General features: G+C 38.8%; 1 protein-coding gene across 4 annotated transcripts in view; it reads left to right on the top strand.

Moving 5' to 3' along the window:
• Positions 1-23,473, top strand: part of LOC138758777 (sperm microtubule associated protein 2-like) — a 95,990-nt gene that overhangs the window by 5,689 nt on the left and 66,828 nt on the right. For 3 of the 4 annotated variants that reach the window (XM_069928160.1, XM_069928162.1, XM_069928159.1), the window contains exons 3-7: positions 1,187-1,253; positions 4,307-4,421; positions 14,858-14,880; positions 17,853-17,905; positions 19,965-20,031. In XM_069928160.1, coding sequence (XP_069784261.1) covers positions 1,187-1,253; positions 4,307-4,421; positions 14,858-14,880; positions 17,853-17,905; positions 19,965-20,031 — 325 coding nt within the window. The remainder of the gene's footprint in view (positions 1-1,186; positions 1,254-4,306; positions 4,422-14,857; positions 14,881-17,852; positions 17,906-19,964; positions 20,032-23,473) is intronic. The other variant, XM_069928161.1, reaches the window with a different exon arrangement.

Here is a 23,473-nt window from a genome sequence, read left to right as displayed (position 1 = left end):
ATTTCACTACTTGGAACAGACATGCACAAATATAATTAGTCTTTATTTATAACCATCTTATCCTCCACTAATCCTTACCAGACTTTCAACTGTCATATGGACCCAGGGCATAACCAACACTCTCACTCTCTGAAGACATCAGGCATCAACCTGCTTCGAACACCTTCTCCAATTTTTCAGACATTATTGGGACTAGATATTTTGACCTGTGCTTAATCCATGTGATCATTGCTAAAATTAGGAAAGCATGGATTGAGAAAATCAGTTCAACAATCTTGTACATGACATTGTTGTTTGTTGGCCCTTTAAAGATCCCCAAGCATTGCTAAATGTTTGTCAAATATAAAAAATTTTTTGTTGTGTTTTGCCATTTCTATAAGGGAATGTGGGAAATAGGGCATCATTTGGGTTAAGGGAGCTTGGAAAATGGGGAGGTTAAAGAAAACACAGGAAATGGACCCTAGTGAGTTTAATGAGAACACAGGAAAATAGAGCCCCTGTGAGCCAGATGCTTAACCATCTGGATTTCTGAGCAATGGAATAACAAGTAGAGTTTTGCTTTAATCAGGACCTTTTGTACTTCAGAAAGAAAAGGTTTCACCTCACCTCATTATTTTTAAACAATGACCCCTAGTTTTAGATCTTCCCACAAGATGAAGTATATTCTCCACATCCTACTTATCAAGACCTCTTAAGGTCTTATTTATTTCAATCGTCCCCTCTCAACTCCAGCAAATTACAAGTATACCCTGTCCATCCTTTCCTCATAAGACAACCTACCCATTCTGAACAATAAACCTTCGTATCGCGTAAGCATTCTAATGAAGTATGCTACATACCTACATTAATGTTGGAGCAGAGTATGGAAACCAACTACAAGCAAAGTCCCATCACAGACAAGAAGTAAAACACGAACACCTGTAGACACTGTGGTTGAAGTAAAAATACAATGCTGGAGAAATTCAGCAGGTCAAACCGTGTCCTTCACTTAGCAGAAGAAAAAATACATAATTGACGTTTTGGGCTTTAGCCCTTCATCAAGCCTTAAAAATTATTTTGGGATTGACTTCTGTTGAGGTCGTCACTCAAACTCAGATTGGGACTACAATAGCTAAAGTTTATTGTTGCTTATTTAATTTTAAAAAAACTAGGGGTTTGCTCATGTTAACAATTTTGTTTTCTTTAGGCAGTACACCAAGATACATCAAACTCAGTGAACACAAAAAACCCAATAAAAACTTTCAACCAAACAGGTAAATATTTCACTGTAAAGAGAGAATGCAAGAAATACTCAACAGGTAATAAATGCAGTACATGAAAGTGCAAGAGAAATTCAGGAGGCCAAGCAACATCTAAGAGGTAGTTGACATTTCAGGCCTGAGGCCTTCTTCAGTTTTTGTTTAGCTTTATTTGGCTACTCCACTGCAAAGTCTCTTGTTTACCAACAGATATTATTTTCAGTGAAATAAACAGAGTTAAGGTCAAGGTTCTTGATCAAATTTAAAACATACAAAAATAAATAGTATAATGAATGGAACAGGTTTGGTATACAGTAGGTTGCTGACAGTCATCCCAAAATTCACAATCATTCATTAATGGCAATAATAAATATTGTTAAAACGACTGTTGGACACTGGGGAGCTAAGATTCCTCTTGGCATTCCTTAACTTACCAGTCATAACTTCAACAGAAACTCCAATATTTACACCATTTCAGTACTTCTGCCAGTTACAATAGAAAAGAGTTGGTAAAGAAATTTTAACTCAAAGTTTCATGTATGTTAATGTCAAAAACATGGCTTTCATATTGTTTTCCATAGGAAGATTAATATTTAATAATTAGTGTAATTAGTTTTCAATTAATTCAAACTTCTGTGTACATGAAATAAAAGCACAGATTTTCAATACCTGTACCAGACAGTCTTACCCAACCACCAAACTCCACTCTCACTTTTCACGAGGTATGATGTGAACCAAAGGCAACTGAAATCTCTTATATTTCATAGAATTCTTGGTATGTTGAATTTTTTTTTTTACAATTTATGAATATGTAAATGTTACTATATGTAGTAATTATTTTTTATTAAAGAAATGTAAAGCAGGTGGAGCAGTATTCTGCTGTACAGATTGAAATCCTATACGGCTGCATTAAAATCTCATGATAATGGTCATTTAAGTACAAAATACTTTTGCAGAATTTAATACCATTGAGTTCTTTTATCATGTTTTGTGTTGAAATTTCTATTAAAATAAAGAAGCCTTGTGAGGTTATCCTCTTTGGTGGCTAGGCAATAACAAGGCAGCAGATTATTATCTGAAGGATGAGAACTTGGGGAAAGAGGAGGGGCAACAAGATCTGGGTGCCCTAGTGCATCAGTCATTGAAGATTTGATACAGCAGGTGGTGAACTCACGAGAGATTTTGAATAGAGAAGCAGGGAGCCTTACTACAGTTGTATATGTTCTTGGTAAGGCCAGGCTGTGTGCAGTTCTAGTCTCCTAATCTGAGGAAAGATATTTGTGCTATCGAGGGGGTGCAGTGAAGTTTCATTAGTCTGATTCCTTGGATGGCAGAATGGACACATGAAGAAAGACTGGATAGACCAGGATTACACTCATTGCAGAGAGGATCTCTTTAAAATGTATTAAATATTTACAGGTTAGATGCAGGAAGAATGTCTCTCATGATGTGGAACTCCCTACCACAAAAAGTTGTTGAGGCAGTTCATTAGATACATTCAAAAGGAAGTTGGATGTGGTCCAATTTGCTCAATGGATCAAGGGGAATGAACAGTAGGCCACCAAAATCATATGATAATCCACAATCACATTGAATGGTGGAGCAGGCTTGAAGGGCTCCCATTTTCTGTGTTACAGAAGTTCAAATTCTTCATTCTATTAGGATTCCGATATGCTGACATTAATGGCACTCCCAAATAAACCGTATCCTCATTAATGTGAAGAACTGTTTTTATTCATTCAAGGGATGTGGGCTTCACAGGCTGAGACAGAATTTAACCAAACTTCTCTAATTGCCCCTGAGAAGGAGGGTATGCCTACATCTTAAAGCCTTCTTGAACTGTTGTAGTTTTTAAGGTGTAGGTCAGAGGTGGGCAATTTTAAAAAAAAACTCACATTCCATTTTAAGTAATCCCTATGCCATCGGTGCTCTGTGATTAGTAAGGGATTGCTTAAGGTGGGGTGTGAATGGGAAGGGAAGGTTGAGAATCACTGCTCCAGACCCAATTGTTACTGAAATATTTTGCTTGAGAAAAATTGTCATTGGCCCATTTCCTTTGGAGTTCAGAAACTGTGCACATAACGAGTCAATTAAAACAGTGGTTTTCAAACTTTTTATTTCCTCTCATATACCACTTTAATCCCTTACTAATCACAGATCACTTATGGCATAGGAATTACTTAAAGTGGTATGTGAGTGGAAAGAAAAATTTTGAAAACCATTGCTTTACAGTCAGCATATTCTAACTATTTGATCATTAAATAAAATATGGAAATTCTCTCAGTCAATATGATTTGCTTTCAACCCTGTGAAAAGGCCGTAAATAATCTGGAGCACTCTTGTTTCTCAAACAAGGCACTCATAAATTAGCTCACTTTGCCCTTCATCGATCTGTAAGGTAACTAGCCTCAAACACCGGCATGAATGTCTATCTGGGTTAGTATTTGTCTGGACTGTGTGGTAAATCTGTAATTAGAGTGAAGTGTTTATTTTACAGTAGATGTGAAACTATATCTATATTGCACTGAGAAAATTTATTTTGCTTTAAGGGATCAATGAAAGCATAACACATATCTTGTCAAGTATGACATATTTTGTCAAGTATGACATATCTTGACAAGTACAGTACATTTATAAATTGAGTTGATATAAAATTGAATTATTTTATACAACTTTCCAGGGGAAACAGTCTAGCATCTGAAACAAATAAAAACAACTTGTAAACCAGTTTAGAAGTAGTACCATGTTAGCGGTTTTACTGATTTGTGTATCATAGCAACATTCGCCCCTCTATCCCAATTAGACTTTTATTTTTCAATGTATGTTTCCTTCCTGTTATTCCTAATTAAATACATACTTCAAACTTAATGATATGAAAACTAATATGTCATTTTATATTAATTCTGCTGCTTCCCTTCTATTCTCTTGTACTTTATCAATGCATTGTCCTATTTAAGTTTTTCATGGCATTGATGTAGCAGATTTATTAACATGGAATTGTAAGTTCTTGGCACGTTAAATATTTAATTGCACTCCAGCTAAAACCCACATTTTCACTTGCAATATAGACCAGCCATTTGGCCCGTGAAACCAGCTACAATGAAGGCCCAGCCTACAGCCAGAATTAATGAATTAGCAAAGCCAAAGCCAAATCATGATGGTTTCAAGGCAAGGGAATCTGAGGTAAATAAGTGGACTTTTAATTTTACTCAGTCTTATTTGCTTTAGAAACTGACAAGTCTCCCTCCATGAATCAGTGCTATCTTTACTACTCAGAGATGAACATCCTGAAGGAACGCATCTCCACTTGTAACATGGGATTCAGAAGGAAATAAGGGTTTTTTTTCCTGAAAGAAAATCAAATACAAATGGTTTTCTTGGAGTGTAATGTGTCCATAGCATGGGGCGCAACTGTATATAATTATAAGCCTAGAACTAATAGCAGAAATAAACAATGATAAATAATCATGCAAATAAATTGGGCCAGCACAGGCATCAGTCTCTACTTCATCGACGACACCAACAAGAGGCACAGTATCAAAAAAGTAGCCTCTCTCCTCAAGGACCCCCACCAACCAGACCTTGCCCTCTTCACACTGCAACCATCAGAAAGTAGATACAGGAGTCTGAAGATGAACACCCAGTGGCACCCTCTGCCATCAGATTTCTGAATAGACAATGAATCACAGACACTCCCTCACTTTCTCTTATTTATTTTTTAAATGTAATTTACGGCAGTGTTTGCCCTGTAATGCTCCCGCAAATTTTGTGACACGCTCACTGTAATGATAGAGTACTAGTGATCCTTCTGACCACTAAAGGGAGTCAGAGACTAGTTTGTTGCAGCTCGGAGATTCAACATGGATGCATCACATGGTGTGTGTACATTATAGTTGTTTTAAAAGAACCCAAGTTTCTTTATTACAATAAAAAGAAATATCACATATTACCCGGAGTGTGCATGGTACCAGGAGTGGAAGAAACACCAGGAATGTGCATGTCGGGAGTGGAAGACACACCAGGAGGGTGCAGGGTGTGTATCAGTCATTATCAGCAGAAATATGGAGAGTGTAACTCCTGACATTGTAAATTGGGCCGGAAATATCAACAAGTAGAGGTTGTTCAAACAAAGATTCATGCTGTACCTGCAAGCCATTGGACTAGATAAAAAACCTGATGCAAGGAAGATTTCACTGCTACTTACTGGGGCGGCACCTCAAGCACCTCAAGAGTCTGGAAAAACAACCAACTGAAAAACCTCACAAAGATAAGCGTATACAGAGCCGTTGTCATACTCACACTCCTGTTCGGCTCCGAATCATGGGTCATCTACCGGCACCACCTACGGCTCCTAGAACGCTTCCACCAGCGTTGTCTCCGCTCCATCCTCAACATCCATTGGAGCGCTTACACCCCTAACGTCGAAGTATTCGAGATGGCAGAGGTCGACAGCATCGAGTCCACGCTGCTGAAGATCCAGCTGCGCTGGATGGGTCACGTCTCCAGAATGGAGGACCATCGCCTTCCCAAGATCCTGTTATATGGCGAGCTCTCCACTGGCCACCGTGACAGAGGTGCACCAAAGAAAAGGTACAAGGACTGCCTAAAGAAATCTCTTGGTGCCTGCCACATTGACCACCGCCAGTGGGCTGATAACGCCTCAAACCGTGCATCTTGGCGCCTCACAGTTTGGCGGGCAGCAACCTCCTTTGAAGAAGACCGCAGAGCCCACCTCACTGACAAAAGGCAAAGGAGGAAAAACCCAACACCCAACCCCAACCAACCAATTTTCCCTTGCAACCGCTGCATTCGTGTCTGCCTGTCCCGCATCGGACTTGTCAGCCACAAACGAGCCTGCAGCTGACGTGGACTTTTTACCCCCTCCATAAATCTTCGTCCGCGAAGCCAAGCCAAAGAAAGAAGAAGACCTCAAGCACTAGAGGTTATCAACACGTGTTTTTGCTGAGGCAGAAGACCAGGGCAAGTTCGACAAGGTTATCGAGATGTTTGATGAACACTGTTCACCAAAGAAAAATGAAATGTTCAATAGGTATGTGTTTTGGTTTTGGACACAGCTTCAGGGAGAGAGCTTTGATACTTTTTGAACAAACTTGAAATTAAGAGAAAGAACACGCTTGAAGATTCGATGGTCTGTGATCAAATTGTGTTCAGAATGATTGATAAGAAAGTGAGAGAGAGGTTGTTGCGAGAGACAGAGCTTACCTTAGCTGGAGCTGTAAAGATATGGCAAGCCAGTGACTTAGTTCTGCAGCATGCAAAAAAGTGCAAAAGCCAGTGAAAATGAAGGAATAGCCGTAGCCACAGTGTATGTCCACACACTTAAACAAAAAATGAGATATAGGAAACAACAAAAAGATGGAGGAACATTCAATTGCAAATGATGTGCCATTCAACAAAATGATGCCCTGCCAATGGAAAAGTCTGTATTAAGTGCAAAGGGCAGAATCACTGTGCAAGGCAATGTTTTTCCAAAGGGAGACAAAGCAGAAGTGAAAGCGTGCACACTGTACATACTATAGAAAAAACTGCCCTCAGTCATACACTTTTCATTGGCCTGGTAGTGCAGGAAGATTAATAATCAACACACACTGAACTGTAAATAGAGGCGAGCAAGACAAGTGGACTGTGTCATTACATATTAATGGAACAAATATTCCTTTCAAGCTGGACGGGCAAAGGTCAGTTTGATCTGAAAGCATGACATCAGGACAATGAAGATAAAGCCATACATCCATTCAAATCCTGTACAGCTCAAAGCCTACAATTGACAGAGCATTGACACGAAAGGTACATGTAAACTCAAGGTGAAAGGTAAAGATAAAGAGCACCGCCTCAGGATCACAGTAGTCCCAGATGGACAGGAATCATTTCTGAGTGACAAATTATGTCAAGAGGGTATACACACCAGGGAAACCTATTGTGTTAGCCAGGGTTACGATGAAGAGTGAAGCACACAATGAGAGTTCCACAGAATCACTTCCAGTATCTGACATGAAATCCAAGCAGATTTCAGCTGAAACAGAGTAAGGACACAATTCAACAGCAGGTCATCAAAAATCTAAATGAAGGATTGCTTAGAGGTGAATGTCAGCCATACTACAACATCAGAGCTGAGCTGAGTGTTGTCAATGGCCGTCTACTCAGACAAAGCAGAATTGTCATTCCTCAATCACTGCGACAAGAGATGCTGAAAAGGGTGGATGAGGGCACCTTGGAATGGAGAAATGCAAGAGGAGGGGCAGAACTGCTGGTTATTGGCCAAGGATAAACACTGACATTGACAGGATGATTTCCAGCTGTGAGATCTCTTTGATGCATCATGTGAAGCAGGCAAAGGAACCCAAGATCATACCAGCAGAACCATGGCAGAAGGTTGGGACTGATCTGTTCCACATGGATGTAAAAAATGCTTCGTTATTGATTATCAAATTATCTGGAGATTGCACTGATTCCTAAAATTTGTAAACAAATAGATGAAATTGATCTTTTCAAGACATGGAATTCCTCAAATTGACTACAGTGACAATGGACAATGCTACAACTGTAGAGAATTCTAGAAGTTTGCAGAAAAGAATGATTTTCTACATGTGACTACAAGTCCTCTGCATCCACACTCAAACGGTAAAGCAGAAAAAGGAGTTCGCATAGTTAAACGGTTGCTCAAGAAATCACAAGACAGTGGCTCAGATCCTTACCTAGCTCTATTGAGTTACAGAGCTTCATCGCTTGAACATGGCTGAACTTCTGATGGGACAAAGACTATACACCACACTTCCCTACTCTGCAGACCCAACAAGGATAAAGATGCTGAACGGAAACAAAAGTGTCTGCAATGGAGACAAAAAACAAACTATGATGTCGGTGAGAAGCTTGGGGTCACTGGCACAGCCTAACACAGAGAGACGCAAGGATTCCAACACTTGGAATGAAAAGGCCACTGTTCTGGAGGATGTAAATCCTACACTGTCAGAACAGATACTGAAGAGGAATCGAAGGAGCCCACTGAAAACACAAGAGACACTGCAGGAACATTGGCAGAAGATCCCGCCTGCATAGCAACAGAAGAAACACCATCAGTGCTAGACAGTAGTGGACCAGCAAAGCTGACACAAGCAGGTGTGTTAAGAAGATCCACATACATTATCAAAGTATCTGACAGACTGAATCTCTAAAAGAAAAAGAACTGCACCCTTAAAACTTTTGTGCTGCTGATGTTTGTGTTTACATTTGTGTTGATCTTTATATTGAATATTGTATTAGGGTATCATGTTGTTAGATTAAACATCTCAAGAAAAGGGCATGTAATGATAGAATACTAGTGATCCTCCTGACCCCTAGAGGGAGTCAGAGACTAGTTTGTTGCAGCTCAGGGATTCAAGATGGATGCCTCCACATGGTGTGTGTACTTTAGCTAATAAAATATAGTTGTTTTAAAAGAACCCAAGTTTCTCTATTACAATTTTAAAAATCACATTCATAACAATAAGTTCTAATTTTGAAAAGTAAAATAGTAAAAAGTCAATTTAACTTCAAAAAATATAACAAAGCTTTCAGCAGAAAATGTTTATGAATACAAAATAAAAACATCAAATTACAGGATATAATGTCTTTCCTAAGTTTAGAAAAAAATCAGATATAATATTAAAAATGCAAAGTTTAATTTTCATAAGACGTGGGGTCCATTTGTGGATTACTATCATAATTTAAAGAATTAAGGTGTTTGGATGCACCTGAGGCATTATCTGGTTTCTGGAGCCATCATTCAATTCATTTATATATTATTTATATGTTATCCTTGTTTGGGGGGGGGGGGGGGGGAATTGATTATTTGGCGGTCTCCTTTTTTTTCTTTAGAGACATATTAGATAAATGTGAGTTTAATTGAAAATTGTAAACATTGATCATATTGATCAGAAGATAAAGTTAATATCTGAAAAGTATAAATTCCCCTTCTTTTTAAAAGGGAGTTTTATTTATAACTTAAAAGAAAGTATATTTTTGTCTCAGGTTTTTATTGTTTTTTTATACTCGCTCCCTTCCTGAGGGTTGTCCTTTTTCTTTTCTTCTTCTTTCTCTTTTCAATATTATCTTTGATATATTGAGAAGAATGTGTCAACTGTTAATTCAATCCAATGCTAGATTTAATGTTTTGGATGAGATTAAGTTAAGAAACGAACTTTGGGCGTGTTTTTGATTTACAATTTATGCACGTTATTGTTATGATATGGTTTAAGCCATTTACTAGATTAATATGTGTACAGGTTTTTTTATTAAACTCAATAAAAATATTTAGAAAAGAAAAGAAAACATCAAACGTAAGCTCCCGTTATGCAGATACATTTCATGGAACAAATAGAGAACACAAATGTCTGCAGATGCTGTGAGTATAAAAGTGCTGGAAGAGCTCAGCGGCCCCCGCACTGTCCATAGGAAATAAAGATATAACCAGGCATTCGGCCCTTCTTCAGGCTCATGACCAAAACATTGATTTTTACCTCCTATGGAGGTGGCAAGACCTGCTGAGTTTCTCCAGCATTTTTGAGATTCATGCATCAATTAGAACATTTTAGTGCATGCTTCGCCTGATTCCTGTAAGAACATGCCCTAAGCACTAAGAAATTGGAAAAACAATCTGAATAGAAATTCTTTTGACGCTAAAACTCTGGAATTATGAGTCAATGAGGGTTTCTAAAATGTATGTATATTTATAGAATTAAGAGATTCTCAAGAGTCTTAACATGGCAAAAAGATTTAAAGACTGGCTAAGTTATGAGAAATAAATTTTGCTGAATTAGGACACAGGTGCTTAATCTTTTATCCGAAATCCTTGGGATCAGACACTTTTTGGAATTCAGAATTCTTTGGATAATAGAATAATAGTAGCAGTGGTACGTTAAGTAAGATGCACTCCATCTCGACGGGTGCCTCGGGTGTTTGCGGGGTGCTGGACAAGGGGGTTGTGGCAACACAGGACAAAGGGGAGGGGTCATGGCAGCTGTGGACAAGTAGGGGTTGTGGCGGCGCTGGACGGGGCATAGACCATAAAATCACGTGTATTTTTTTTTATTTTTAAGTAAAACATACAGTAAAACTTCAAATGAAAACTGCCTCAAACTAAGCTAAACACCTGAAAATATACTGTACATGTCGTAAAAGCAGATGACAACAATATCGCCATCATTGTTCTGGTGATCGTAATCTTCAGGTTGGAGTCTTTTTAAAGAGTTTTTGCAATGTCATCTGTCTCACTAACAGAGGTTTCTGTCTAAGCAGTCTAGCAGCCTCTCTTTAACTGAATAAATTGCCATAATCTCATGCTCGCTGATAAATGCATGTTGTTCCATGCCACCAATGAACTGATCACACAAGTTAACCATATCATCTGTGGGCATTTCTTCACCTGGGTTCACAATATCTTCTTCCTCACCACTTACCTTCCTCGTGTTTATTGTCATTTTACAACATTTCAGCCATTTCTCCATCCCGCAAGGAACGCACAACAGATGCATCATTGTCAACGTTCAGCACTTCTTTGACGTCGGCTGCCTCCAACGTATTTACATTTTCTGCTGCAACATTTTGGACATAATCCGTGAGTTTTGATATCATGTTCTTCTTGTCACTGATATGGAATCCTTCAAAGTCTTCAGCTGCAGGATCATTTGCATGGACATTGTGGCAGGCCAAAGTTGGTGCCAAGTATTTTCTACAGTTTTCAAAGCATCAATAAGTGCATAAATGGCATCCTTATATGTGAACTCTTTCAGGAAGTCTTTGATGCTCATGCCTCTATTGACTGCACCAAGCAAGCAGTTCAGAAGAAAGTCTTTATAGTTAGTCTTCATTGAGCGTAAAATTTCTTGGTCACAAGGTATTAACGATGTCACGTTGGGGGGGGGGGGGGTGGGGTGGAAGGTAAATGTCAAAAACATTATTTTTCACAAGAAATTCAATGGGGGGGGGGGTATACAGAGCAGTATACTGCAAATTTTGCAGTTTCCTTCCAGTCCTGCCTCCCTACAATGAGCTCATGCAGCTGGGTACAGAGTGGTTATTGAATCAGTCAGTAAACATTTCTCTGCTTACCCATTGTTTGTATAATAATGCACAGTTAACCTTGTCATGTCTTTCAAACATCTCGGATGTTGGCTTCTTCCAAGCACTGCCAACCTTGACTTGTGTGTGCCTGCAGTGTTTGCACACCCCAGAACAGTCACCCTGTCCTTTGCATCCTTGAAACCTGATGGTGCTCTTTCATCAGCCGTTGTTAATGTTTTTCCAGGGAGGTAGCACCAGTAGAGAGCTGTTTCATCACATTATAAATTTGATCTGATACCAACTCAGCAAATTCATCAATGTAACGTTCAGCTGACAAAGCGGAAGGTTCGTCACCACAGATTTTCAGATATTTTGCACCATGATGCTTCTTAGATATCTGCAGCCATATTTGCCTTCAAGATTCGATTCTTCATGGAATTTTCAAGTTTGTTTCGTGACAATCAAAGCAGTCCGAGGCATACGCTCAATCAGCACATGGTCAATATCTATGATTTTTCCCCGAGGCACCGTCACTGAGAAACTTCAACAATTTATCTTTCTGCTTCTTTAAGTCATATACGGTGGTAATTCTCACACCATAATCTTCAGTAACACCACAATCAAGCTTCTGCATAACTACTTTCTGTGCTATTGATAATACAGGCACTTCCTCTTCTGCTTCTCACTGTTACCCATAGGGGATTCTGCAGCTCTTTTTGACATTTTCACAGTTTTCGAAGTCTGTGAGTAACAGAGGTGTCCGACGTTGAGCCAGCTACAAGAAATCGGGCATCCATACGGCGAATCGGAGGCGCTGGACTCTGTTTTTTCCACTGGAACTTATAAAGTAAGGATTCCCTAGGGTTCCATTAATTACCAACATGGACCGACATGGGATATTCAAGAGTGAGTTGAGGGTGGGTTGCGTCAGGTCATGTTTGGTGCCAAACATGATCTTTGGAAAGCAGATGACATCCATCAACAAAATGTTCGGTTTTCGGAATTTTGGATAAAAGAACCTGCACCAATATGACAGAGTGTTTTCTGTATTTCAGCTAATGCTGCAACATCTTATTAAGAGTTAATCGAACTGTTGCAAAAACAGTCATGCAGTTAGTGGAGGCTGATGGTAAACTTTCTCTAGCTTTAAAAAAATCTACATTTTATCATTTACAAATATTAGTGAGTTTAAAATGCAAGCAAGCATCTGGCGAGAATGTTTCAGGTTGATTTTTTTTCAATCATAGAGTCTTGATGAAATAGAATCAAACTGGAAGATCTTTGGAATATTTAATTTGTTTTTTTCTCTCAAAGGCTTATGACACTCCTTCCCTCCCTGAGGGACCAATTCCACCAGTGACAAGTCATAAAAAAAGTAAACAACTTTGCCAATTCAGTCACTGTTTACCCTTGAAAGAGGGTAAATGCCAACAGTTTCAATAGTCACGGCAGATCAGGTGGTTGAACATTCCAGCTTTATATTTAGCCTACTTTTTTCTATAATCCTATCTGCTATTTGCATTTGCAATCTTATTCAAAAATGTGCCAGTATGTTTCTCCGACAATAGAAATTCTTCCCATTAATCTCTGTCTAAGAAAATAAGATTGTTCCAAAACATCTCAGTTAATTCAACTTATATTTTTGAACATTTTGGCAAATGAAAATCTGTTCCCCATAATAAATCTACTAAGATAAATGTAATTTTTTTTACAAAATATTTTTCTTTCACCTGTTCATGGGCACTGAAGTCTATCAAAAATTCATTAGACAACTTCAAAGAGTTTTTGTAAAATTGATGTACATAGACAAATTTTCAAAACTCAGTATGCTGATCACATCAGAATAGGTTGACTTAAAAGGCTTCTTTTAGAACCATTAAAAGTATGAGTTGGAATGGGTTTAACATACAATATTAGCAAGTTATATCAGAAAGGTAATGCATTGTTAGGTCCACTGATGAAAGGGTGGATAATCCAGCTTGAACTGAATCAAATCATTTAACCCTTCTCTACCCCTGCCCTATGCTCCACTATGAACATGGTTATTGGTTGAGCTACCATCAGATTAAATTATCCTAAGATCATATTTGGAATGGTCAAATTATCTTGAAGAGGATACTGATGATCTGGAGTGAGTGAAGGAAAATAAAGAAAGAATAATGGTTCAAACTTTAGGTGTCCAAGTTCTGAAGGAGACTTAGAAATAGAGAAATGGAGAAAGTTTATTTGTCACAAATAATGGTCTTGTGATCATACTGCATCCCCTCCTTTTGTTGACCTGTGTCCTTGAGAAAAGACACGTTGTCGATGAAAACATTCAATGTTGTGAGCAGTAACATAGAGCAAGACAATATACAGTATGAGTGAATATTGACAGGAATTTATTTTCTATAGGGAGCTGTTTCTTAAGATTTCTTTACTCTATGAATATAATGAATTAGATTGGACTATATGGGGAGTTCTGAAGCTTGGAATATAACTGATTCAGTGCCTTGAATCTGTCAGTGAGTCTTGAACATAGCTGGCAATGTGGCTTTCCCTCTACCACCATCAACCTGTCACTCACCCGCATATACTCCATTACCTGCACATCTGCCCTGGCCCCTTCTTCCCTCCCATGCACAACAAGGACAGGATTCCTCTTGTCCTTATCACCCCACCAGCCTCTGTATCTAACATGTCCTCCTCTGCCCTTTCTGCCACCTACTACGTGATCCGACCACTAGACACATAGTCCCTTCTCCTCTCCGTGACTCCCTTGTCCACTCCTCCCTCCCCACCAAACATCCCCTTGGGTCCTACTCCTGTGAATGAGGAAAAGCTCCACTTGCACGCACACCTCCTCCCCCAGCACCATTGGGGGCCCCAAACAGACCTTCTAAGTGAAGCAACATTTCACTTCTGGATCTGCAGGGTTCATCTACTGCATCCAGTGCTCTCCTCTACATCAGAGAGACTGGAACATAGACTGGGAGATCGCTTTGTTGAACACTTCGGCTCTGTCTGCCTCAATAGTGTGGATCTCCCAGTGGCCACCCATTTCAATTCTCCATTCCATTCTCTTGTCGACATGTCTGTCCATGGTCTCGTTCCGCCAGACTGAGACCACCTATAAATTGGAGGAACAACAACACATCTTCTGACTGGGTACCCTCCAACCGGATGGCGTTAATATTGACTTCCTGGCTTTCGTTATATACCCCCTCCATTCTTCCCCCATTGTCTTTCCTTTCATATAGACATGATAAATTTCACCTAGTCCCTTATCATATCCAATAAACACCTTTTGTCCTCCCCCCATTGTTTGAATTCTGAGACTTCCTGATACTGTATACCCTGCTTCTGCCTTTTCTGTTTTTTCCTTGAAGGGCTCAGCCCCGAAATGTTGGCGAAAGAACTTTCTCTCCTTCAGATGCTGAAAAGGCCATCCGAGTTTCTCCAGCATTTTGGTGTTTTTACTACAGTCACAGCATCTGCAGCTTCTCATGTTTCACAATCATGGATCACATGATTAGACATTTGCTTGACATTTGTTAACTGAATTCACAATTCTTTTCCAGGGCAAGTCAAAGACTGTTAGCAGGTAGGAAATTTTACATTTATTTTAGATTTAGATGACCTTTATTGTCATTGTACAGTGCATGGATATCAAGTCATATAGCTTGGAATGCCCATATGTATAAAGCAAATTATGTCTTGAATTTTTCAGCTAGTCCTTTAAAGTTTCAAGAATGGGGAATTACACATTTATTTGAAGTGAAAAATGTTGGACTACATTTTATTTATACTCTGGTCTTGCACTTTTAAAGCAAACACACTTCATTTAGCAAGTACGTGAGTTCTGTGTACAGAATTACAAGTGGAGTGGAGTTACATTGAAGGTGGATCCAAGGTGAGGTTGGAAGTTGCTCCTTGACCACAAACATTAAATTAACAACCCAGTAGCATTTGCACATTTTATGAACTTTGAAGTTCTGAAATTTTGGAAAAGGAATTACTTGAAGGGCCAAGTGGCCCACCCCATTCTATATTCTTTTCTTCTGGTAGATAACAATCAAGAGCATGATTTTGTTTTTAATACAAACTTTGGTTCTGCCAGCTAAATGAATTAATGAAACAAGAGAGTCTTGCGATCATGATCAGGAATTGTGCAACATTTAAAAGTTTGATCATCTGTTCAAAGGATCAATTATAGAATCTCTTTAAACACAAAGCTCAAAAAAGTAGCTTTAAATTATTGTTTGATATATGGTTCTGGTATGTTATTTATTGAGATGATTTTAGACCAAGAATGCAAATTTCTTCTGTGATATTTGTGCAAAAGGTTGATGTGATTGTCCAAGTTATACAGCAAGAAAGGTTTATTTCCACAAATATAATTCATGACAGGAAATGTTTCACGTGTTTTCCGATTCAGACAGAAAAACAGTAAATCGGAAAACCTAGATACCATTGGTTTTCCACCATGGAAAGGCAGAAAAAAAGCATAAAGTGAATGAAAATATGCAGAGTCCCATCACAACTTAGAAGCATTTGATATTTCTTACAATGTGAAGTATACCAGTAAAAACATACAACAGAGTATAGAGTTTCAATATTGTTGAAGTTTTGCTGTAGATGTCATTTGGGTGAAAAACCTGTTGCATGGTTTTTTGTTGCCATTGAATTAATGGGACTGAAGAATTCAGAGGATATTTATGCTCTATAATTGAATGACGAATATGATGGCTATGCCACCTTTTATCTCCTACAAACATCCAACTGCGCTGGGTAGGTCATGTCTCCAGAATGGAGGACCATCGCCTTCCCAAGATTGTGTTATATGGCGAGCCACCGTGACAGAGGTGCACCAAAGAAGAGGTGCAAGGACTGCCTAAAGAAATCTCTTGGTGCCTGCCCCATTGACCCCCGCCAGTGGGCTGATCTCGCCTCAAACCGTGCATCTTGGCGCCTCACAGTTCGGCGGGCAGCAACCTCCTTTGAAGAAGACCGCAGAGCCCACCTCACTGACAAAAGACAAAGGAGGAAAAACCCAACACCCAACCCCAACCCACCAATTTTCCCCTGCAACCGTGTCTGCCTGTCCCGCATCGGACTTGTCAGCCACAAACGAGCCTGCAACAGACGTGGACTTTTACCCCCTCCATAAATCTTCGTCCGCGAAGCCAAGCCAAAGAAACATTATGTGGGGTATCTTTTTACACGAATGCACAGGGCTCCCATTTGAATGCACACAGGATGTGGTTCATAAAACTGGAACATCTCTAGAATGTGTTACCACCTACCAGAAAATGAAAATGAACATGATTGCAACTAGTATACTGAACTAGGTGAGGTTGAAGCAGTTGGAGAATCTTAAAACTCTCCTCATGTACAACGATCTCAACATGGCTCATTCTCACTTACTCCATTCTTGTTAAATTAAATAGTGATTCTAGATATTTTCAAGATAAATTGTCATTTTCTGTGCCAATATATAGTTATTGAAAATCTTATGCAATGACATGTTAACTCCCAGTCTGTAGTGTGATGAATCTTGTCACAAACATTGAAAATCAATAGTGTATTTGTTTATTTCTTTATGAGAGTGCCTGGTTTGTTCTGTGAGTTTTCATCAAATTTGTTTCAAGTGCTGTCTTACAACACACACATCTGTGTGAAAGCAATTCCCATTGTTAATTTAACGTGCTGAGTAGATACAGTGCAATCACCACCAATGGGCAGCAGAGAGCAAATTCAAAAGATGCCTTTTATTCCCTTCATTAAATGAGGAGAATCAACGTGTTAATTCTTATCAGAGCAAAATTTTAGGAAGGGCCTTTCTCTCTACCCACATTGCTAAAGTTGGATCAGCATCTCTGCTCTCAGGAAACCTAAAATGGCTGACTTTTAGGCAGGAAATCTGGAGGGACCATGACCATCAAGACCCTGGCTCACATTGGTGTTTTCAAACCTCCCTGCCTTCTGGATGCTATCTTCATTGATCTCATGATTGGAACAATGATGGGAGGGAGCAGTCCTGGCCCCAAGCTTCTTCTCACCATTTGTACTCAGTTTTCTAACTAATGGTGCTCCAGCAGATGAGGTAAAATCTAATAGCAAAGAGTCTCTCAATTCCAATAATTCTTCATTCTCTGTCACCATCTCCAATAAATGTACATATCTCTTACTGACTAGATGAATAAAACTGCAGATATAAGCAAGATCTGGGATCATCTGTGCAATTCCATCTTTGCTTGGCTGTTGTGCTGGACCTGGTGGAAGGCAGTGAATTGGAATGTGTGAGACCTACCATTAGTTGATATACCTAATGGAGATTTTAAAGCCCTCAGGAAAAGTATTGGCCCATGGCATCTGCTCTCCTTCCCTCTCAAATGTGAAAGGTGGTGATCTGGGCTCCTAGAAGATTTCCATCGATCCCATCCATTCATGACACATTCTGAGCAAGCAGTGGCAAAGGATGTCACATTGTCTACATTGAATCAATAAGGTAACAGACAAACAATCTTTTCTTGCATAGTTTTCAACTCTAAACTTTATATTTGGTTTTAACAGGAAAGGTCCTAAAGACAAAACAACAGGAAGCAAAAAGGAGCCTGTTATTTACGGTATGATTGCAAAGATAAATCTTGGAGTTTGTAAGGCATTCTGCACACATGAGTGATAAGATAGCCATAAGCGACATGCAGCAACAATTCAGCTAGATGTCCAAGAGATAAGATCTTGCAGCAAGAAAAATTGTAAAACTATTTCTATTCACCAAGAATTTGGATTGATTGGAGGATGAGGGTCCCAGAAACATGCAAACTCCTCATAGTCAGCAGCCAGATCTGAACAAAGCCAAATTGCTTGGGTGGCAATTGGAGATTAGATTAGATGGGCTTGCTTTCCCTGAAGTGATGGAGGCTGAGAGGTGACCTGATAGAAGTACATTTGATTATGAAACCCATGGAAATGACTTTTCCCCATAGCTGGAGTGTTAAAAACAAAGACAAGAGTGCACAAGTTTTATGATGCAAGGAATAAATTTCAAAAGTGCGCTGAAGGGTAAAAATTTTAACAGAGCAGTCACCATCTGGAACACACTGTTAGAAAAGGTGGTAGAAGCAGATGCAATCGCTACTTTTAGGCAAGTCAGAGAAATAAACAGTCCCAATGTGGGCAAATGGGATTTGTGTAGATGGTTGGCATGGACGTGATGGTCTGAAGAGCCTATTTCTGACCTCTGAAACTCTTGTGCAATTTTGTGACTGAATTCAGGAAAATTTTGAGAACCTGATTGGGGAAAAAGGGGCTACTTTTGGTGAATCATTGAGAAGTGCTGTTAAAAGTGCCCTAGAGTTTACGGCTGTGTAACAAACCACTGGGCCCAATGTCCATGCGGACCATATTGTCAACAGAAGAATGAGGAGATCTTGTAGTAGATCAGAGCTAGAGCACAGAGTGCTTTCCCACAAGACATCGATCAAGTCAAGTCAAATTTATTGTCATCTGATTACACATATACAACCCAAATTCAGTGTTCTCCATTCCTAAGTGTAAAACATGCAGATGCATGACCCAACATAACACAAATACAGACAGACAATGCATATGCAGGAATTCATCTATACAAATAAATAAATGCTTCATTATAAATATGAGAATCTTGAATGTTTAGTGTGAGCAGTTCCTTTGATCGTTCCGCAGTCTCACTGCTCGTGGGAAGAAGCTGTTCCTTAGCCTGGTGGTGCTGGCTCTGATACTCCTGGATCAGATAAGAAAGGACAAAGATTAGCTTTCGGATATCGAGTGAAAATAAACCATTTCCACTGTAACCTTCATTGGTCGCGTGAAGAGAATCTAGATATCTCCATGAGATTTACGGATAATTATAACAGGCTTACCTTCATCTAACTACATGAGAAACCTAACAAGAACGAGAACTTCTGATTTCTATAAAAGATTCCAATACGTAAAAGAAAAACTGTTTCCTCATCTCTCTAGTGGTCAGTATTTATTCGAGTGAAATATAACTAAAACATAGTGAAAATATTACAGGTCAGGCACCGTGTGTGAAGTAAGAAACAGACTTAATGATTAGGTCACTGACCTTTCATCAAATTAGGGCAAATTAGAAAACAAGCATGATTTAAGATGCAGAAGAAGATAAAGTATTGAGAGAACAAAAGAAATATCTGGGATAGGATGGAGACAGAAAATGTGTTGGCTGAGAGCGAAAAAGGCTTGTTAATTGTAGCTAATCCATCTGGAGGAGAGGTAAATGAATATGAACAGAGATGACAGAAAGAACAATGTCTAAACTGCGGGATACAGCAGGCAGCTGCTAGAAATCTTAGATAAAAGAGAATGCAGCGCAACTGACAGCATCTGTGGAGATCAGTGGAATTGAACCTGATATGTCCTCAGGGGTAACAAAGATAGCTTGTAGGTGCCATGTTGGGGGAAAAAAAATGCCAACAGGGCTCATGAAAGGATTATGGTTAATTGTAAGGTTAGATGAAACTGGAAAAACAAAGGTGAAAATGTTCATTGTGATAGCATAAAAGGTTGTCAATTTTCTTGACGATTGGGCAGGTCTCATCCACTTGGTATTTTAAATGTTGTGTAAATGAACTAGAAAACAAGAGTTCTTTTTATTTAATTGGATAATTTTATTTCCTTTAGCGGATGTGCCAAGGTTTGTTTACCTCAGTGAACCTAAAAAGCTCACCCCTCATTATATTCCAAGCAGGTACGTCCTTTAGTAATTTAGAAGGAAACAGTAGATCCTACAAAGATTATGCATGTACTTTCATCAATCAACCTTAGTAACTATCCAGTACTAGTGACATTTTATCATTATTTTCAAATTATACTCACTGTTTTGCATATTCAAAAAAACCCTGAACTCCATTAGTAATTTTATTATCTTTGTTCATGGCCACGGATATGCACGGTGGATTATAATGTGGAAAATTGTGCAATCCTCCGGTTTGTCAGAAAAAAATAGAAAGGCAAACTAGGTTTCAAAAAATTAGAGATTGAAAGCTTTTGAAAATCATGGAGACTAGAGTGTATGCAGATCATTGGAAGTTATAATTCCAGTTCAGCAAGAAGTTAGGAAGGAAAATAAAGCATTGGCCTTTATCGCAGGAGGATTTGACTACCACACTAAAGACATCTTCATCCAATTCTATAGAGTTCTGGTGAGTCCTGTCTGGTCTGGAGATGTGAGCTCATTGAAATATGTTATTGATCTTATGTTTCCCCTGAATGTGTGGTCTGGAATGATAGAATCAAAGATTTGGACAACACGGAAACATACCTTTCTGCCCAATTTGTCTCTCATGTTCAAGCAAGTCCTATTTGTCTACATTCAGCCCATATCCCTCTGCACCTTTCCCATCCATGTGCCTGAGTAAATGTCCTTGCAACTGTACAATTTCTACCTCTTCCTCCAGCAGCTCATTCCATATACCCACCACTGTCTGTGTGAAAAAAGATGCTCTCAGGTCTCCTTTAACTCTTTCCCCAATCACCTTCAATCTATACCCTCTAGTTTTAGATTCCCCTACTCTGGGAAAAATGCTGGAACTATTTATTTTATCTATGACCTTTATGATATTATAAACCCCTTTAAGGTGCCTTCTCACCCTCCTACACTCCAGGGGAAAAAAGTTCCAGCCAATCAAGCGTCTCCTTTTTTAAAACAAAAATATATTTTAACACTCTGAACCATACTGACCAAAATACACACAAATATTTCCCTCTTGAATATACACAGTGTCATTTTTTCCCCCTCCCTTCCCTCCCTCCTTCACCACCCCCCCCCCCACTCACTCAACATTCAACATATATGATACATTAAACCCATTAAACAATGTCATCACACAATGAAAATAAACAAGAAATTTGTGTTTTCTACTTTTACACACTAGGTCAGTTCATTTCGTCTTCTTCTCATTCTGTCATTTTAGGCGGCGAGGTCCGCAGTAGGACTTCTCTGTTGTGTTCCATGTATGGTTTCCAAATTTGTTTGAATACTGTGATGTTATTTCTTAAATTATATGTTATTTTTTCCAATGCAATACATTTATTCATTTCTATGTACCATTGCTGTATTCTCAGGCTTTCTAATTTCCAGGTTGTCATAATACATTTTTTTGCTACAGCTAAGGCTATCATAATAAATCTTTTTTGTGCTCCATCCAAATCGAGTCCAAGTTCTTTACTTCTTATATTACTTAGAAGAAAGATCTCTGGATTTTTTGGTATGTTGCTTTTTGAGATTTTATTTAATACCTGGTTTAGATCTTCCCAAAACTTTTCCACTTTCTCACATGCCCAAATTGCATATATGTTGTTCCCGTTTCCTTCTTACAGCGAAAACATCTGTTTGATACTGTTGGGTCCCATTTATTTAACTTTTGGGGTGTGGTGTATAGTCTGTGTAACCAATTATATTGTATCATGCGTAACCTCGTGTTTATTGTAGTTCTCATAGTTCCGGAGCATAGCTTTTCCCATGTTTCATTCTTTATCTTTATGTTTAGATCTTGTTTCCATTTTTGTTTAGGTTTACAGCTTGTTACCTCGTTCTCTTTCTCTTGCAGTTTGATGTACATGTTTGTTATAAATCTTTTAATTATCATTGTGCCTGTAATCACATATTCAAAATTTCTTCCTTCTGGTAACCTCAGCCTGCTTCCCAATTTGTCCTTCAAGTAGGTTTTCAGTTGGTGGTATGCAAACTTTGTACCGTGAGTTATACCATATTTGTCCTTCATTTGTTCAAAAGATAATAATTTATTTCTTGAAAAACAATTTTCTATTCTTTTGATCCCTTTTCTCTCCCATTCTCTAAAGGAAAGGTTATCTATTGTGAAAGGGATTCATTGATTTTGCATCAATATTAGTTTTGGTAGTTGATCATTTGTTTTATTCCTTTCTACGTGAATCTTCTTCCAAATGTTGAGCAGATGATGCAGTACTGGTGAATTCCTATGTTGCACCAGCTTTTCATCCCACTTATATAGTATATGTTCAGGTATCTTCTCCCATATTTTATTTAGCTCTAATCTGGTCCAATCTGGTTTTTCCCTTGTTTGATAAAAGTCTGATAGGTATCTTAATTGTGCTGCTCTATAATAATTCTTAAAGTTTGGTAGCTGTAAGCCCCCTTGTTTGTACCATTCTGTTAATTTATCTAGCGCTATCCTCGATTTCCCCCCTTTCCATAAGAATTTCCATATTATTTTCTTAGGTCCTTGAAGAATTTCTCTCTTAGGTGAATTGGTAATGATTGAAATAGGTATTGTATCCTTGGGAAGATATTCATTTTAATACAATTTACCCTTCCTATCAGTATTAGTGGTAAGTCTTTCCAATGTTCTAAGTCATCTTGTAATTTCTTCATTAATGGCTGATAATTTAGATTGTATAGATGGCCTAGATCACATATGTCAAACTCAGGCCCGCGGGCCAAATTTGGCCCGTGATATAATTATATTTGGCCCGCAAGATCATATCAAATATGTATTAGAGCTGGCCCGCTGGCCGCCGCGCCAGTATAACGCATGCACAGCTAATACTACAAATCCCAGAATGCTTTGCAAATGCATTGGCGCCAGCCCATTAGCCCGCTAATCGCCCCCACCTCCTCTCTTTACTTTCATTGGCATCTGCGACCTGTCGCCCAACTCACATGTAATAAACCCCTTACGAAAAATGGCCAAACCAAAGACAGAAAACAGGACCTTTCAAGACAGGTGGGAGGCAAACTCTGACCCCAGAGTTTGATGAACTTGCATCTAAGAAGAGATGCCAAATATCTGGTTTAGATCCAGGTGCATCAGAGTAAATCACTTGGATTAAGCTTGGATTAATATTTTCTTTGGTTAACTTTGGACTGTTCATAGTTGAAAGATTGGATTTTCATTGAAGCAAGTTGTTATTTTTTTGACTTGTTGGCTTGTGAAAAAAAATACATTTAAAAGGAGCTTAAAGGCTATAGAGAAATATTATTTATTGAATATTTTATTTCTCATTTGTTAATGCTTCTTCTGGAAAGAGTTTAACATAGAAACATAGACATAGAAGATAGGAGCAGGAGTAGGTCATTCGACCCTTCGAGCCTGCTCCGCCATTCAACAAGATCATGGCTGATCTTAAAGTTCAGTACCCCGTCCCCACCT

Source organism: Narcine bancroftii, chromosome 3 (genome assembly GCF_036971445.1).
Source record: "Narcine bancroftii isolate sNarBan1 chromosome 3, sNarBan1.hap1, whole genome shotgun sequence".
NCBI lineage: Eukaryota > Metazoa > Chordata > Chondrichthyes > Torpediniformes > Narcinidae > Narcine > Narcine bancroftii.
The sequence above is the reverse complement of the archived record's forward strand: the minus strand, read 5'-3'. Positions and strand labels throughout refer to the sequence as shown.